This window comes from Leishmania panamensis (genome assembly GCF_000755165.1).
Source record: "Leishmania panamensis strain MHOM/PA/94/PSC-1 chromosome 29 sequence".
NCBI lineage: Eukaryota > Euglenozoa > Kinetoplastea > Trypanosomatida > Trypanosomatidae > Leishmania > Leishmania panamensis.
The window spans coordinates 749630-761897 of NC_025875.1; the positions used below are offsets into that span (position 1 = coordinate 749630).

General features: G+C 58.5%; 3 protein-coding genes across 3 annotated transcripts; all 3 read right to left on the reverse strand.

Annotated features, from left to right (window-relative positions):
* Positions 1-707: 707 nt before the first annotated feature.
* Positions 708-1727, reverse strand: LPMP_291740 (hypothetical protein; the record flags this gene model as incomplete). Its single annotated transcript, XM_010702477.1, has 1 exon — positions 708-1727. The coding sequence occupies one exon, from the start codon at positions 1725-1727 to the stop codon at positions 708-710; it is 1020 nt and encodes a 339-aa protein (XP_010700779.1).
* Positions 1728-3368: 1641 nt separating this feature from the next.
* Positions 3369-7094, reverse strand: LPMP_291750 (hypothetical protein; the record flags this gene model as incomplete). Its single annotated transcript, XM_010702478.1, has 1 exon — positions 3369-7094. The coding sequence occupies one exon, from the start codon at positions 7092-7094 to the stop codon at positions 3369-3371; it is 3726 nt and encodes a 1241-aa protein (XP_010700780.1).
* A 1196-nt stretch (positions 7095-8290) lies between these two features.
* Positions 8291-11536, reverse strand: LPMP_291760 (MutS-like protein; the record flags this gene model as incomplete). Its single annotated transcript, XM_010702479.1, has 1 exon — positions 8291-11536. One exon carries the CDS (start codon positions 11534-11536, stop codon positions 8291-8293), a length of 3246 nt encoding a protein of 1081 aa, XP_010700781.1.
* Between the last annotated feature and the right edge of the window lie 732 nt (positions 11537-12268).

The following is a 12268-nucleotide window of genomic DNA, read 5'->3' on the forward strand; positions in this document are numbered from 1 at the left end:
AATCACAAGCAGTGGGGGAAAAGGGGGAGTAAGGGCAGCGATATAAGAGACAGTAAATACTGGCCGAAACAGGTGTGCACACAGAGAAGCACGTTAGACCGAGGGAGGGGGGAGGACACCTGCACAGGCACCCTTATCAGAAGTCACAGCATAGGAGCGAGAGTAGAGTCGGAGGGAAGAGAGAGGTGTGGCTATACATGCACACACACAAACATACACACATATATATATATATATATAGAGATCTATCTATTTCTCTCTCTCTCTATATATATTTATACATATGAGAGTAAAGACACGATGAAGGTAAAACAAGAAAGCGGAAAAGAACAGAAAGCTAAAACGTTTAGTATTATGACTATGAAGCGATAAGAGACCGTGAAGGGGGGGGGAAGAGGTGAAGAGCACACTTTGTTTGTGAAGTGCTAAAGTTTACCCTGTGTTGCGTACTGAAGACACACACACACACGCACACACGCACGCGCGCACACATACACGCAGAACAAGATTAAGAAATACTCCCTATACGCTGTTTACTTCCAAGCTCTGTGGGGACATGTCTTTCTTGGCGATAACTCCTGACATGCCTGTTAGGGTGTACACTTCGGCCAAAGCGATACTGTTATACAACCATAGCTGGCCATCCTGCACATGTGCGCTGGGGTGCGCAAGTTCTGTCACTGCACGAATCGGTGTTCCCGTGTCTCTCACTCCTCTCTCTTTCCTACCCTTTTGCCTTCTCCTTTTTTGTCGACTTGTAGATTCGTCGTGCCAGTACGAGAGTTGGCGCCATAAAATGCATCACGATGAGCCACGCTGCAGCGGTTCCGGACACGGGCCTCCATGAAGCGCTGAAGCTCCTCCTGCGTCGCCCCATTCAACACCAGCCCTATCGGGATACTGCACTTCCGCCCAATGTCGTCGTTGTTGATCAGCAAAAATGACGCACGATTTGTGATGACGGTGCTGGTGTCTTTGCGCTCTGCCTTGAGCACTACATCCACCTCCATTGTGGTGTTGCGCACGTAAATGACGGTCGCCTCGAGCGTCACCCAGTCCGTGGCGAATACCGGCTCGGGGAAAGCGACGCTGTGCATCCCAATCGTAAAGACATGGCGGTTGCCAGTGAACATGCGGCCGCAGTGCACGGCGTGCTGCTCCATCCATGCCATCAGCTCTCCACCAAAGACGGTGTTGTTGTTGTTCATGCACGACGTGAAGAAGATGCGGTTCGCCTCCACCTTGGTGGAGTTTATGCGGACATGAATCGGCTTTTGCTCGTTGATAGAGCACTGAGCCTCCTCGGTGGTGAGGATGCGCTTCAAGCGCTCTGCCGTGTTCTTGGCGTTCTCCGCCTGAATCTGGAGAATTTTAGTGTAGCGGTTGTGCAATTCAATATCAAACGGATCGGTCAGTTCCATCGCCGGGACAACCTTGGCTGCCTTCAAATCCGGCGTGATGGCCACCATGGTGAAGAAGGACTCGCCAGCCGGGGTCTCGGTGCGGGTCGACGGCGACTGCCGGTAGAAGCGAATGTAAATGCCCATGGAGCTGGAGCCACAGTGCACCAGTCGGCCATCCAGCCGGACCGCGTCGCCGTGCAGAATGGGCGACGAGAACATCGTGTTCGTGACCCCCACGGTGCACGTCAGGTACCGCTCATGGGTCAGGCAAGTCTGGTGATCAAGTGCCTTCTGTGAGGTGCGGGCTGCGCACAGATCAAGCATCCCCAGCACGCGGCCAGCGGCCAGGCGTGCCCCTGGTATAGTGTCTGAGCCGGCGATGTCGGTCCAGCTCACACGGATGGGGCCCACCATACCCTGTTTGGGATTACCAATGAGGAGGCCAGTGCGACGATTCTCGCGAAATGCTGCCGATGACGATGCGACGCTGACGGCCACCGCAGTACCACAGAGTCGGGAGGCGACTGCCTGACAAGCAGCACGGCGGAGCATTGGCCCTGTCACTTTCCTGTCCTCTGTTCGAATTTGTGGGCTTCTGTGGGAAGGAGAGGTGAAGAAACTAGAGCGGTGCACAGGGGGTTCTTGCCTACTTCTGGCGTGCCTTTACCCCCAAAAGCTTCGCAGATCCACACTACGAAGTTGGTCTCCAAGGATTGAAGAAAGAGTTACGGGAGGGGAGAGGAGTAAAGCAAATCGATGAGTGTGGGGAGGATGAGTGAGGGAGGGAGAGAAAACGCCGTCCTACCATAGGTGGGCGCGTACAGCGGGTATGAGTACGTCTGTGCGTATGATGTCTGTGTGTGTGTGTGTGTGTGTGTAGTTGTGTGCCTCTCCGATCTTCCTCGTCAAGGGCGAACATCCACACACAGAGGCTGGGCGGGAGGGAAAGGCGGTAGTGGTGATAGTAATGTGAGTGGCGGGGGGGGGTGTCAGCACAACGATGGGTAAAGATGTATGCACTAAAGAAGTGGGGATGAGTAGGTAGGGAAGAGAGGAGTCATGCGCAGATGACGTTTGAACAACATGACACCACTGCAAAACAAAGCTCTCCCGCTTGCTGGGATGAAGGGAGGAGAGAGCAGCGGAGTGAGAGCCCTGTGTTGGTGTAATGAAAAAAAAAAACAAGAGGGAGTGCGGTTGGTGTCAGGAGGAGGGTAACTAAATCCGCACCTGGACAAGGCACAACATACAACACAGTCGTTTCTCCTTCATATCCCTTTCGCTTTTCTTTCCGAGATGCTCTCACAGCGACACCGCGTAAACCACTTCCTGTACCGTTGCCCTCATGCCGCATAGACAAGAGCTGCGAGAGCGCCACTCCTCCCCTCAGCATATAACAGTCGTCGATGAATCAGGCGTTGCTGCTCGACGGGGCAGGGATGCAGAGAGGCGTAGGGGTAAAGAAGAGAAGGAAGGGCCAAGACGAGGACACTGCGCATGCCTCGGGAGTTGCGCGGCTTCTTGGAGCGATCACTTCGAAACAGGGCTGAATCGGCACGTGCACAGCCAAGCTCCTCCCCCTCCCCCCAATAAATGCGGTGCAGACGAAAAGAAGAGGAAGGAAAGAAGGGGAGGAGAGGGGAAGAAGTGGTGCACGAAGAACGGTGCGCCACTTTGAGACGGCTCCACCAAGGAGAACACGGAAGGTAGAAGAGACGATAGGGGCCCCTTCATACCTACGTCACCATCAATACACACTGCCCCACAGCAGTCGTTGCTGCACCCCGTCGATTCATGCCTTTCTCCTTTGCACTGATGCCTTTTCGTCCTTTGTTCTCCTCGTTTCCTATATTTATATACATCGCTTCGTGGTTTGAATCTGAGGACTCAGGTGCTGGTGACATGAGGCAACTAACGCTCATAAGCCAGCACAGAGTTGCACACATACACGCGCACACACGGCTGCTACTCTACCGACTCGTTCAGAACGTACTGTAGCTTTTCCATTATTACGCGCCGTTCCTGCACGAGGGCGTCGAGGTCCTCTTTGGAGGTGGATGATCGCTTTCCTGTCGCTTTCGTCGGCGGTGCCGCCGTCACGTAGGCCCTCCTGCCTGCGCCCCTGTCACTGTCCTCCCCTTCTTTCGACGCCAGCGTGAAGCGCAGCTGCCAAATACGCTCGTTCAGTGCCCGCAGCTCCTCGGTGAGGAGATGAATCTCATCCTCTTGGCTGTTGCGTATCGAACTCGCGGCATCCATCAATGCCTTGAGAGAGCCCTTGAGAGGCTTGAGCAGCCGCTGCTGAACTTCCTGGGCCCGCCCAGCTGCCAGTGCAGAGCTGAGTCGACCTCGTGAAGCGAACTGCGTCGATGCGGCGACGGGGAACGACGAGTCTGTCGCTGTCGGCGTCAGGAAGCCGGATGCCGTGGAAGGGGTGGCTGAGTCAGCCCGCGTTACCGCGTCGAGCCGGCGGATGCCGGCCTGAAACTTCGAGAGATACGCAGAGGATGTCGGCGCGGTGGCCCCAGCGCCGCCAGTGCCGTCCTTGGCACGGCGCATGAGGAAGAGTACTGCGTCTGTCGGCACTGTGGCAGTGGGCGACGTACCGTCACCAGAGGATGGAACGGTGGCAGGAGGAGGCGCATTGTTAGCCGCTCGTTGGGGTCGCCGCAGGCTGTACTTGGGCGTCGAGCGCGGCGACGAGACGTCAGTGGGCACACCTTTGGTCGACGGCAGGGAGCCGTAACGGGTCGCGCGCGGGTGGCTGCCACCACCGTCACCTCCGTTAGCGCCAATGTCATTTAGCGGCGCGGAGCCAACGGCAGAGGTACGAGGGCTACGCTTCTGGTTTGCGGCGGTGGGCGGCGGCGCCAGCTGTCGCTTTGCATCCTTCAAGTCGTGTCGTGGACTGCGTCGTTGCACTGGGGTCGCCGAGGACGTCCCTGTAGGGGCAGCACTGCCGACTACCGCTGCCTCACCGGCCGCGGAGGCCTGACGGGCTTCTCCCTTCCGTATAAAGGCGAAGGGCTGCCGCTTCCGCGACTGCGACTGTGATTGCCTCTGCAACTCTGGCATACGGGACTTTAGCGCCTCCGCCGACAGCGTGTTTGGGAACTCATTCTCAGGAGTAAAGACGTTGCCCTTGATGGCACCGGTGTCCACTTCAAGGTGCGCACCGCCGCAGCCGCCATCATTGGCAGCTACTGCGTCACCCACCAGCACTCCATCTACATAGTTCCGCTCTGTCTGCACACCGTCCGACGACGTGTATGTGCCAGCCCCGTGAAGGACATTATGCCGCCATGTGCAGCGGAGCTGGTTGCCCTCCACGAACTTGTAAGTGCCATGGCCGTGACGCTGTAGATTGAAGAGAGACTGCTGATGCTGCCTCCCGTCTCCGAAGCTGGCGTCTTCAACCTCGCCGTTGTACACGTCACCATTTGCAAAGGTCATGACGCCACAACCCGTGTGCTTCGCCGCGTAGTAGACACCCTTGAACGTCCACGTCTCGTTCCCCGATCTGATGCTGACATCCCTGTCGGGCAGCAGCTGCAGCTGTGCATCGAAGCCGCCCTCAATGCTGGTCTTGTTGCTAAGGGTTAAACAGCCAGTGCCGCCGCCTGGAGCACCTCGAAGAAAGTTGCCCTTGTACTTAAGATAGCGCGGCAGCGACATCCCAGGTGACGGTGTCAGGCTCGGGTCGCCGGTGGTGCCACCCGCGTCGTCAAAAGAGATGGTCCCTTCGCCCTCGCGGAACCCGTCGACGTAGCCGCCCTCGTAGGCGACGTGGCGACGATCCTCAGAGGTGTACTCCCTGCCTTGGCCAGATGGCTTTCCGTCTGCCCACGACCCCTCGTACATGTGCGAGCTCACCGAGACCGTTGGCGCGGACGACTGAAGAGAGGGTGGCAATGCTACGGCCAGTAATGTGGCCACACCGGACCCGTGGGGCTGACCAGTCAGCCACTGCCCCTCGTACTTGAGACCCCGTGCCTTGTCCTCCCACACACCGCTTCCCTCCGCCTGGCCCTCCTGAAGGTCACCGGTGTACTGGACAGACGACGCGCTTGTCAAAGTGCCAGCGCCGCTGGGCACGTACTGCGCCACCCCTCCAGAGTAACGCGACCCGTCCGACCACTGCCAGATTCCCTGTCCATGGGGGAGGCCACGCGCCCAGTTTCCTGTGTAAGTTCCATCTAGGCGTCCATACATGACAGGGGTCCAGCAGCGCAGCCCCGTCCCTAGCGCTTGCATGAAATTGTGAGGTGTGATCGGCGCCTCGGTCGGCGACGACGAGTGTGATGGGGCTAGCTGTGTTGACGACTCTGTGTGCCACTCTCCAGTACCGCTACCATCCGCCTCGCCGTTGGAGAAGGTTCCCTCGTAGAAAATGAGCGTGAGCAGCACGTCAAGCGGTACGCACGTGGCTGGAATGCGCTTGCGAACAACACCGTCAGCGCAGGTGCCGCGCGCGCCAGTAGAGCAGGGTAGGGGTCGATCGCGTAGAATACCCGCACCGTGAGGGACGCCGTTGCGCACAGCGCCGTTGTAGCTGCTCCCATCCATGTACGTGATGATAGCAGAGCCGCCGGTGAATATGCCCGCAACGCACGGGCCATGATACGTCTTCATCGGATGCGCAGCATGCTCTGGCTGGTTCAGCCGCAGCAGACTCGCAATGGATGCCGAGGAGGTAGTGCGAATGTCCTCCGGGTGGGCCGCCGAGTAAGAGGCGGAGGCAAGCGACGACGACAGGGCGGCGAACGTGATCCGCACCTCCCCATTGAGCTGACCATTATGCCAATACCCCTCGCACACCGCGCCATCGCTTCCTTGCAAAATACCCTTACCCTCGCGCTGGTTCTGAGCAAACGAGCCTTCAAACACATCCCCATTAGCGAGACGGTGAACACCCGTGCCGTGCCGCCGCATCTGCGCGTCAGTGCCGCCAGCGTAGAGGCTTCCATCTGCGTACTCAAGCTCTGCCTCACCACTGCTGCTCGCTTGTGGGGCGTCGCGCTCAAAGGCGCCCCGGTAGCGAACAGGGCGAGCTGCAGTCGCAGCTGTAGCACTCACTGCCGGCCTGTGCAGCTGCCACTCCCCGAATCCCTGACGCTTCCCTGCAGCCCAGGCGCCATCGTAGATGTCTCCGTTAGCGTAGATACACCTCCCCTTCCGTCCGCTGCGCATCCCATTCTGGAAGCCGCCCGTGTATTCAGTAAAGTCGTCCACGTTCGACGCGCCACGCAGGGTACCTGTCCCGTTCATCTCGTCTTCTCTCCACTCACCCTCGTAGACCCGACCGTTGGAAAATTGGCAGCACCCTTTGCCGCTGCGTTTTCCATCTTTGAACTCCCCCGTGTACTCGTAGCCGTTGACTCCAGGCACGCTCACCACCCCCGTACCGTGTGGCAGTCCGCCCTTCCAGTCTCCATCGTACGCAGCCCCGCTGGAAGCCCACGTGTAGCATCCCTTCCCATCTTTCACAGGTTTTCGGTCCTTGTCGTTGACGTAGAGCGCCTCACCGTGGTATGTATCGCCATTCGAGAACGTACGATCCCAGAGAGATCGTATGGCGATGTCGGTCGCGGGGGTGGAGGTGAAGGTAGCAGCAGTTGCCGCTGCGCTGCCGCGAGTAATGGATGAGGCGGTGTGCAACTTAGAGGATGACGAGGTCGTTGTCTTTGGCATGGAGGCGTGGGAAAGAAAGGAAGAAGGCTCGCTAAGAAGATGCCGCGGCGGAAATGATGGAGGGAGGCGGCAGGACAACAACTGTGCCCCAACACCACCACGAACGAAAAGGGGTAAAGACAAGGCTTGCGCTGCTGTGGTGCCGCCGTTTCTCCCAATGCGCCGGGGGTAGACAAGAGGGGTTTGTCTGTATTGGCAGATGCTACGACACGTCACAGATGTGTGCCAAAGATGGAGAGGCTCTGCGACACATGAGTACGCCTATACGAGACACCGCTCGCTTTGTCGGGGGGGGGGGGTTGGTGGGATAGATGAAAGCAAGAATCCACTACTGAGTGCGCCCTACACACGTGTGGGTGGGTGTGCTTGTGCGGGAGGGAGGGAGGGGGGGGGAGTGGGGGCTGTACGTTGGTGTGCCTTTTAGTCGCACAAGTGGCGCCGGTTTCGACGGCCGAGTGCACGGAGAAGGTAGAGGGGAAGTGGCGAGGGATATGGAGAAAACCCCCAACAACAAGGAAAGGCGTAGGCAAGTGCATCGCAGAGGAGGAAGGTGAAAATGAGGGGCGAGGGCGGGATGCTTGTAGAGGACACTAGGCAACGGAACAACAACAGAACAGAAGAGGTGCTTGTACACATACTGTCGTGCGCCGTGGCGCTCCTTGCTCGTTCTCCTCCTTGGCAGTTCGTGCGCGTGAGAGACGCACAGGAAGAGTTCATGCGGAAGGCAAGGGGGAGCGCTGACTAGACATACGCTCTGTTGTTGTTGTTGTCCGCGTGCATGTTCTCCTGAATGCTGATAAGAGTGCCTGGCTGCGCTAAGACACACGTGCATCATGGTGGTGGTGGTGGTGTGGTGGTCGTGGCAAATATGGTGAGCTTTGTGGCACGAGCAGAGGAAGAGAAAGCAGGCATTCGACAAAGGAAGCGGAGAGGGGGGAGCGAAGACGCGCTGGAGTATTCGTCGCCCGCCTAACACAAAGCGAGCAGCAACGAAAGAATGCGAGGCTAATGCGTGTCTTAGCGAGGAAGTAAAGCGTCCAAAGAACAACTCGGAGAATGAGGGAAAAAGAAGCGAGAGTCTAAAGGGCTGGAGGGCACCCTTGCGGATGAGTGTGAAGAGAAGGAAGGGTGGCGTGAGAGTCCTCTATCACACTCCCATGACACACCGGGAGACGGCAAATGGCGCATACAACTCGTCATGGTGAGCGATGCAGCACCCCCAGCGCTGCCTCCCAGTAACCCAGCAGTTCCTCATCGAGGCCACACTGACGTCCAATGGCAAGTCCAGCGCCTAGGTGGGTACTGCAACGTTGCTCCCAGTCCTGCTGCCGACGCGGTCCGGGGTGAGGCGTAAGACATACAGGCTGGTACGTCGGGGCTACATCCAGTGGCAATCGAGCATTGCCGGCACGTAGGCTCTCGGTGCCAGTCAGGACATCCTGATCGGCGGCATAGGTGGTGTGTGTCTCCATCTCGTAAATCTTCACCCACTCCAGGGGAAGCGGGGTATCCGCCGTGTGAGGGGGAGCGGCGGGCTCGCGTCGATTCCCTTGCGCTGAAGGTTCACTGGGGTTAGGCACACCTGCGGCAGTGACATGTGTGCGTTCTGCTCCTGTGCCATGGCCACTGGGAGCCACCGCCGCTGCTCCGCAGTCACATGCGTTGCTGAGGATGAGAAGCCCAGGCGAGGAAAGTTGCTCCGGTACGTCCAACATCTCGAGAAGATGAGTAGCGCAGAGGACGAGTGGTGCACCAGGGCTGCTGTGGCGACTAATACCACAGGAGCTGTCACCTCCGTCTGCGAAGTACAATAGGGTTGCCTTCAGTAGGGCACAGCCATCCTCCGGGGAGGTACCGCGTCCGAATTCGTCGAGCAGCACGAGTGCCCGCCCCGCGGTGTGGCTGCCCTCGAGTGCGTTGCCATGGAATGCCTGGCGTGCTCTCTGCTGGCCAGCGACAAAGTGCAACACGCGATGAAGCACCACGCACTCGCTGTAGAAGCTGCCTGGCGCCGCTACGGCTGCGTCGGCAGTCGACCAAGCCGAACGCGGCGTTGAGGAAGAGGAAGATGCGAAAACTGACGACGATGGGGCGAAAATGCTGTTAACGAGGCTCAATCGTGCTGTGGCCGCTGGCACGTGGCACCCCAAATGAGCGAGAAACACAATCTGCGCCACGGCCCCCATGAGCACCGACTTGCCACTGCCGTTAACGCCAAGCACCAAACAAACGCGGTCCGTCGAGGTGCGGAGGTGGATCGAAAATGGAACCAGCTGCTGCATGCCTACATGTCGCGAGAGGAGCGGGTGCCATCCATCTTCGATCTCAAGAATGCCCTCGTCGGACTCCACCCCTGCCCCCTCACTTGGCGCAGCGCATTCAGTGCCCGGCGCCACAATCTCTGGTCGAGACCATCCCTCCTGCGCTGACACACGAGCAAAACTCAAGAGGCAGTCCAACTCCCCCAACGCGCGAGTGGGCCGCAGCAGGTGGAGAGAGTTGTACAGGAGCGACGTGTCCAGCTCGCGTCGGACCTGCTCCTCGCGCTGCTGCACGCGCCGCTGAAGGTCGCCTACCCAGGTGTCCAGCTCATCCATCGCTACAGACTTGAAGCAGTACTCGCCAGTCTGGGTTGTGTGATGCAGCCGCCAGCCGAAGGAGTTCGCCATCACGGTACGCACTCGATCGGTAGGCGACAGCGAAGGCGAGGTAGCAGTCACCGTAGAAGGATGCAGTGCAGCATCGCCGCTGAGGAGGCCAACGGCCTCGCTCTCTGGATTGTCGCTGCGCCACGGGTTTGGTCCTCTTTCATTGTCGTCACTGCTCACACCGCACAGGTTGTTCCCATCAACTGCGTCTTTCACTGACAGCAGTGCTGCAAGCTCCGCAACTGGAACGCACAGCAAATACCCGTGCGGAGCTGTGTACACACAGCGCAGAGAAATCCTTGTACGCAGTGCCCAGGGAAGCTCTCCAAAGGCAGCCTCTGCTTTGGCCTGGAGAGACAGCCGAAGCTCGCGAAAGCGAACGCGCAGCTCGTCAAGTACGGTGTCCACCCCGTCACGGATGCGCACGGCGTTCGGCATACCAGGGTCAAAGGTGGAACCCGCTGCCGCCGCCGGCCCAGCAGAGAGATATGGCAGCCGATCCCGCCTCGCATCTGCGGCGCCTCCACCGCTACCGCGAGAACGTCCTGCATCCCCGACCACTGCTGCAGCGAGGGACTCCGCCATAGCACGCAGCGGTTCCACGTTGATGCACTGCAACAGCACATAAAGTCGACTCACCGCATGGGCGACGGTGGAGAGCAGATCCTGCACAGTAATAACCCCTCGCATGGTTTGGTAGAGTGACACGTAATGCTTAGGCAGCGCTCGGCCCGACCGCATCAGCGTGAAAATATGAGTTGTTGAGCGCACCTTGTGCAGTGCGACTCGCAGTTTGGTGGCGATGTCGTGATGCAGAGGGTTAACGAAGAAGGCAACGACGGACTGACGCGTCTCGATCTCCGCCGCGTCGCAGCAGGGCAAGGCGATCCACTGTCGTAGCATCGCTCTCCCGACAGAACTTTGCGCTGTGCTCAGTAGTCCTAGCAGCGAGTGGCCTTCCTTTGCGCATCCACGACCCTGTCCACTGCTTGGGTGGTGCTCAGTGCGGGTGATCTGCAGAGCCTCGGCACAGGCGTCGTCGAGGTAAAGCGCATGCAGCGCATCGCGCTCCACGACATCGGCTACGTTCGACTGAACGGCAGCAACAAACTGAAGCAGCGCCGCCATGGAACGCATCATTGCCGTCCTCTCTGTATGAAACCGTGCAGCCAGCTCATGCTCCTGGGCAGGGTACATGGTCGCCAGACGAGGGAGCGCTTCAGGTTCGCAAAACGCCGTCACAGCGCTTAGTCGGATCACCTCAACTGGTGTCTGCTCTGCCACGAGCGCGATCAAGTCGCCCAGTCCCTCGCTACCGGTATGCGGAAGCAGCACCTGGGGCTGATGCACCTGCAGATAGCGTACCAGCCACAGCAAGCTCGGTGGTATGTCTTCATGAGCAACAATACGAACGTCTCCGTTGCTACCGGTGGCGTTTGCGCGCATGCGATGCGATCTGAATTGTGCGCCACCGATCTGTGAGTGGACTGTGGCCGCTGGAATAGCGGGTCGGCCCTGTCGGCGTCGCACAGTCTCACCCGCCACCATACACACGGGCATCTGGAAGACCTCGATGCGACACTCCGCATACAGAAAACGAGCCACACCGACACTGGCAGCGCACCAGCACAGTGCTGTCACCTCCACCGGAGGTGGTTTGATGGACGTATCGACCTCATCGTCCTCCCCTTCGTCGTCAGTGTCGAAATCAGAGTCACTGGAGCGCAGCACAGAACTGTGCACTGCGCCGCGCTCATGGGTGTGCACGGCGGCCGCATCAGCAGCGCGATGCATGACAGTAGCACGCAAAACAGCGAATAAGTACGCAAGGTCCGCTTCTAGGTGAGAACTGTTTCATGAAAGGGAGTGGGCATGCACGGTGCCGCAGGACACCGCGAGGGAGAGAGAGGAGAGGATATGAAGGACTAACGCAACGAGAAAAAGCGCGGCAAAACCATACAAATGTGCGCATTCGAGACGTGTCTGCGTACGCATCAAGAGGTCAAGTGAGGGGCAAAGTAACACCGGAGAGAGGGAGGAAGGAGAAAGAGGAGGGGCGAGATGGGAGAAAAGAGGACCGGGCCAGGCTAGAACATCAGCAAGATATTCTGACAACAGGTCCCAAGAGACAGAATGCTCATAAGCGTTGAGCAAAGGACGCCAACGATGACGACCAGTTAAGAGCATCGTGTATCTTGCCACGCGTGCCCCCGTCATACACACATATATACGCACATGCGAATAAAGCGAAGGTGAACAACGGGAGGCAGAAGGGAAGGAGGGGGCTGCGTGTCGGTGTGGGTGTGAGGCAAGGGAAATCGAATACCGATTGTAGAGTCCTGAGAAGCTTCATCACACACGCACACCCACGACAGCCATTACCTAGCGTGGAAAAGGTTTTTTTTTGTTTCGTGCCTTTCAGCTCTACCTTTCCTACTCCTGATTGGAGTGAGACATAACGAGAGAAGACAAAGAAAAACAGTGGGTCTATGAAGGGGGAGGGACGAGGACGCGCGTGCGTGTGCA